Below are 5,260 nucleotides of genomic sequence, written 5' to 3' on the forward strand. Positions count from 1 at the left end.
TATATATATATATATATATATATATGAGGTTATCAGAGTTTTCATATGTGGAAGGTGCACAGGATCCATAAAAACCTTAGAGACTTATGAAATTGATTCTCTCAAATGTGCTGGTGGCTCATTAGAGGTATTAAATAATTTCTGCTTCTTGGGGAACCAAATTAGTAGTGGGAGAGGATGCACAGAGACTGTGATAAGAATAGGGTGGGGGAAATTCAGAGAGCTGTTACCTCTGTTGAGCACAAAAGGTTTCTCTCTCTGAGTGAAAGGAAAATTGTATGATGCATGTATACGGGCAATAATTCTACATGGTAGTGAGATGTGGGCTCTGAATGCAGAGGACTTGTGAAGGTTAGAAAGGAATGGGGCAACTATGCTTCGCTGGATGTGTAATGTAAGTGTACATGTTTGACAGTGCTAGTGTTCTGAGAGAGAAGTTAGTCATAAGAGGAATTAGTCGCTGTGTGCAAGAGAGAAGACTGCACTGGTTTGGTCATGTGATGCAGATGGATGCCAACAGCTCCATAAAGAAGTGCCAATCTCTCAGAGTGGATGGAACACATGGAAATGGGAGACCCAGGAAGACATGGCATGAAGTATTGAAGAACGACCTCAGGATGCTGAACCTTTCAGGTGAAATGACAAAAGACTGAGATGCCTGGTGCATTGCCATACTCAGGGAGACCTGTACTCCACAACAGGAGTGTTAAGACTGATCCTTCTGGCGATGTAAAGCTCTCATGGTGGTGCCATATAAAAGCACCGGTGCGGTAGCACATAAAAGCACCCATGCAGTGACGCGTAAAAGCGTCTGTGTGGGACCACATGAAAGCACCTGTGCAGTGCCATATAAAAGTGCCCCCTGTGGTACCATGTAAAAGCACCCAGCACACTCTGTAAAATGGTTGGCATTAGAAGGGCATCCAGCTGTAGAAACCGTGTCAAATCAGACTGGAGTTTTAATTGCACCTCATTAATAATTTGAAGCAGTGAAAATGTATATAAATCTGGTAAATGGTCGTAGTTTCTGTGTTGTTTTGCAGAACCTCATATCTTTTACACACTATACACATATAACTGTTGCCATCATTCTGTGAAAATTTTGTTTAATTCCAATAAGTAGGTTTTAAATAAAATTTTAAAATGTTACATCATTAATAATTTGAAATGCAGTATATATATATATATATATATATATATATATATATATATATATATATATATATATCATTCTCATCATCATTTAGCACCTGCTTTCCATGCTGGCATGGGTTGGGCAGTCTGATAGGAGCTGGCAAGTCAGAGGACTGCTTTGGAATTGTTTCTATGGCTGGATGTCCTTCCTAACTCCCACCACTTTACAGAGTGGTTTTCATGAGGCACCAGCACCAACGACATCACAAAGTATCTTGCAAAACAAGATCCTCTTCAAATGAGGGGTAGTAATACTAAGGGAGGTGGTTTTGTACCAAGTGAGGAGACATTAGATCAGTGCATTTCAACTGGGGTCCACATGGCCCTTGGGAGCCCATATAAAATTTTGTTGTTAAAATTTATGTGGAATAAATTGGTTATACTTCTGCAATATGCAAAATATTTTTTCCAAGTTTAAAGATATCAAATGGTTTTGAGGATCCATCCGAATGAAACAGGAATCAAGGGAGTACATAGGAAACAATGGTTGAGAAACACTGAGTTTAGAGTATGATAGATGGACAGGAACAGGTGTCTTACAGTAGAGGAGATGCATGGCTACCCTTGTTGGAAAAAGAGTGTGGAGAAAGAGGGAGAGGAGATGTGTTAGGGCATATCCTTAAGTTTCAGGGACAGGTATACAAGTGAAGTGATATTGAGGGTGGGATTGGGTCGGCAAGTTCATGAAAGTGCAAAAGAAGAGTGAGAGATAGAGAGGAGAGGAATGCAGAGTGTAATGAACACAGGTGGAGAGACAGAGAGAGTAATGGTGTTTAAAATGAGTTGTGGAAGAGAGATTTGTTAGGTTCAGATTTTGTGCAGGGTTGTAGACATAAGTAATTATGTTTATAACCTAGAAGTAACCATCTAGGAGTGATCAGTTTCACTGATTTCAAGAAAAATGGGACCCAAACTCTCAGAGTTGAATTTAGCCAAAAAGCTATTGAAACACTTGTCAATTATACAGTGTTCCTACCTATGGTGCCGAGTTGCTTGTATCCTGTTATACCTATTTACATCTCTACACAACAGACTGGTCCAGACACAATGCAATATCAGAGACAACATGCAAATTGCTGGCCTCTTGGTTAGTTGTATGGAAAAAGCCATGTAGTGTTGTTATTAGTTTAAAAAGAAATAATGAGGGCAAAATATATAAATTGATACAAACTCATTCTTGCATAATAAAACGCAGCAATAAATACAGCCATTTGGTTCCATTGCAAGCAGCAAAGGGAAACGAAATTTGGACCTCATTTTTACAAATGTTGTGTCATAACTAAACATATTAAATATGAAAGAAAAATACAAGAAAGTTATATAAACTTACCATTTTTCAAAAACTTCTTGTTAAAAGGACAAAATCTGAATAATGGACAGATCGGAGTTATAGAACAGACAACAATGGTGATGACAATTACGAAGAATAAAATCATTCCAGCGATTATATCAAGTTTTGTCCAGATATCAAGTTCAATTATGTAACTTGGGGAAATTGTTTGTGTTGACATTTTCAAGTTACTTAATTCTGTTGTATTAGTGTCAACCTGTAAAAATATCAAAAAAAAATTTTAATTTAAGTAAATTATCATATAGTAGTAGTGGTGGTGGTGGTGGTGGGGGCGTCGTCGATGGTGGTGGCTGAAACTGCCTCTGGCTCTGTAGTACAAATGTCTTGTTTTTTCATAAGTTTTGAATTAAAATCTTCCATCAAGCCTTAGTCACAATTTATGTTCCCAACATCAGCTTAATGATAACTAAGTTACTCTACTAAATTCTTCGTTATATTTAAAATTAATTGAAAGAAGCACAAATAAATATGGTAACAAAAGGATTAATTCATTTGATCTCAGTTGTGATAGACAGTGTATTGAAATGTCATTAACAACCTTGTCTTTGGCACCTTTACTTGGACAGTCCAGGGCTATATAGAGATGTTGTCCCTTAACATCTTAGCATTTAAACTAGTCATATCTGGCCCAAATATTCTACCTGTTTTAGTTTCAAACTGCTCAGATATGGCCTCTTACACCTATCATACAATGTCATTCTAAAAATAAGCAATCACATTATTGAAATCTTGAAGCCATGAGATAATGCATGATTATTTCAAAACTATGTGAATAAATAAGCATTATGCTTGACAGAGTAATCTGAATGCTAATGGATTAACTGGTCAGTGGCCATATGTGGCCATGATAAATAACTGCAAGAATTTATACCACTCAAACCTGGCTACAGAATTTGATAATGGCAGTTCTCTCAACAACAGCTACTGTCGTTATTGACAACTCTCATGAACTGCTTCACTTAGTGCAAATATCTCTTTTCTTTTGTTCATTATAATGACAATATATTTTTGTTAACGGATAACACTGTGCAACATGATTTTTGTCCTTGGGTAGCAGCTGTTATTTTCGTATTTGTTTACTCATAGAAAGTATGAAAAACGGCTAATATTTCCTTCAAATTTTGCTTTTGTTACGTTTATTCTAACCCCAAAGAATCCCTTTCAGCACATGACTATGACGCTTCCACCCCACCACTGCTCCTGTTTATGATCAGAGATGCACATATTCTCAGCCACTAAGGGACATACTCAAGTGGTTATAGTCAAGAAAATAACAGGTAATTTGGGGCATTGAACAGAATATTTGCTAAAACAATATTTCTGCTTCAGTAACTCAGTGCTGAATCTGTCTGAAATATAATGGAAAATAGATCGGTTTCAAAACATTGATGTGCAAGTCACAAAAGCAAAGTTGGAAGGGAATAGTAGTCTTTTCATTTGATTTCTATATAGAAGCAAATAGGAAATAACACTTACTGACCAATGACAAAATATTGTTACACAGTTGTAATAACTATTTTGTATCTGGAACTTCATACAGACTTTTATTCTCCCACCTTTCAACCAAACCAAAATATTCTACTGTTACATACTTCATTTTGACTAAGTCATGGACAGCCAGAAACAATATGGTTGACTGTTACTTCACAGATTCCACATACTTTGTAGATATTTTTCATAGTTTCATACCTACACAGGTGTGGTTGTGTGGCTAAGAAGCTTGCTTCCCAACCAGGTGGCTCTGAGTTCAGTTCCACTGTGTGACACTTTGGACAAGTGTCTTCTACTATAGCCCTAGGCTGACCAAAGCCTTGTGAGAGGATTTAATAGATGGAAACTGAAAGAAGACCATTGTGTAATGTATATGTATGTATATGTGCACATGTATATATGTATGTGTGGAGGCATAATGGCCCAGTGGTTAGGGCAGTCGACTTGCGGTCGGGGGATCGCAGTTTCAATTCCCAGACCGAAAACACCTAAAACTCCATGAGGCTCCGGCAGGGGGTAGTGGCGACCCCTGTCGTACTCTTTCGCCCCCAACTTTCTCTCACTCTTTCTTCCTGTTTCTTGAGTAAAGCTGCGATGGACTGCCGTCCCGTCCAGCTGGGGGGAACACATACGCCATAGAAACCGGAAAACCAGGCCCATGAGCTTGGCTAGGCTTTAAAAAGGGCACATAAATGAATAAAAATATATGTATGTATATAAGTGTGTGTGAGTGTGTTTACGTATACCCCTGTCTTGATGTCTTATGATGGTTGTAAGCTAGCATTGATATGATGTTCATTTCCAGTCTTCCATGAGCATTATGTGAGGCCATATTGAAATAAAAACCTTGTTTGGAAACAGGCGATGTGTCTGGCAACAAGGCATTTGTTGACAGGAAGAGTATCTGGTTGTAGAAAACCTTCCACAACAAATCCCATCTGATCCAAATGAACATGCTAAAACAACAATAATGATGGTGGTGCTGGTGGTGGCAGAGGCGGTGACAGCAGTGACATGGTGGGGGTGCTGGTGGTGGTGATGCTGATGATGAGAACAATGAAGACGCTGCTGCTGCTACTGCTGCTGCTGATAAAGATGATGATGGTCTTGCCGGTGGTAGTGGTGGTAGTGATGATGACGATAATGATAATGCTTATGATGATGGTAATGAGGAGGAGGAGGAGGAGGAGGGGATGATGATGATGATGATGAGGAGGAGGAGGA

General features: G+C 38.5%; 1 protein-coding gene across 1 annotated transcript in view; it reads right to left on the reverse strand.

Moving 5' to 3' along the window:
- The window catches only part of LOC106874852 (synaptotagmin-1), a 43,597-nt gene that overhangs the window by 33,811 nt on the left and 4,526 nt on the right, over positions 1-5,260 (reverse strand). The window contains exon 2 of the mRNA XM_014922741.2: positions 2,525-2,741. Within this exon, the coding sequence (XP_014778227.1) occupies positions 2,525-2,741 (217 nt within the window). The remainder of the gene's footprint in view (positions 1-2,524; positions 2,742-5,260) is intronic.

This window comes from Octopus bimaculoides, chromosome 4 (genome assembly GCF_001194135.2).
Source record: "Octopus bimaculoides isolate UCB-OBI-ISO-001 chromosome 4, ASM119413v2, whole genome shotgun sequence".
NCBI classification, from domain to species: domain Eukaryota; kingdom Metazoa; phylum Mollusca; class Cephalopoda; order Octopoda; family Octopodidae; genus Octopus; species Octopus bimaculoides.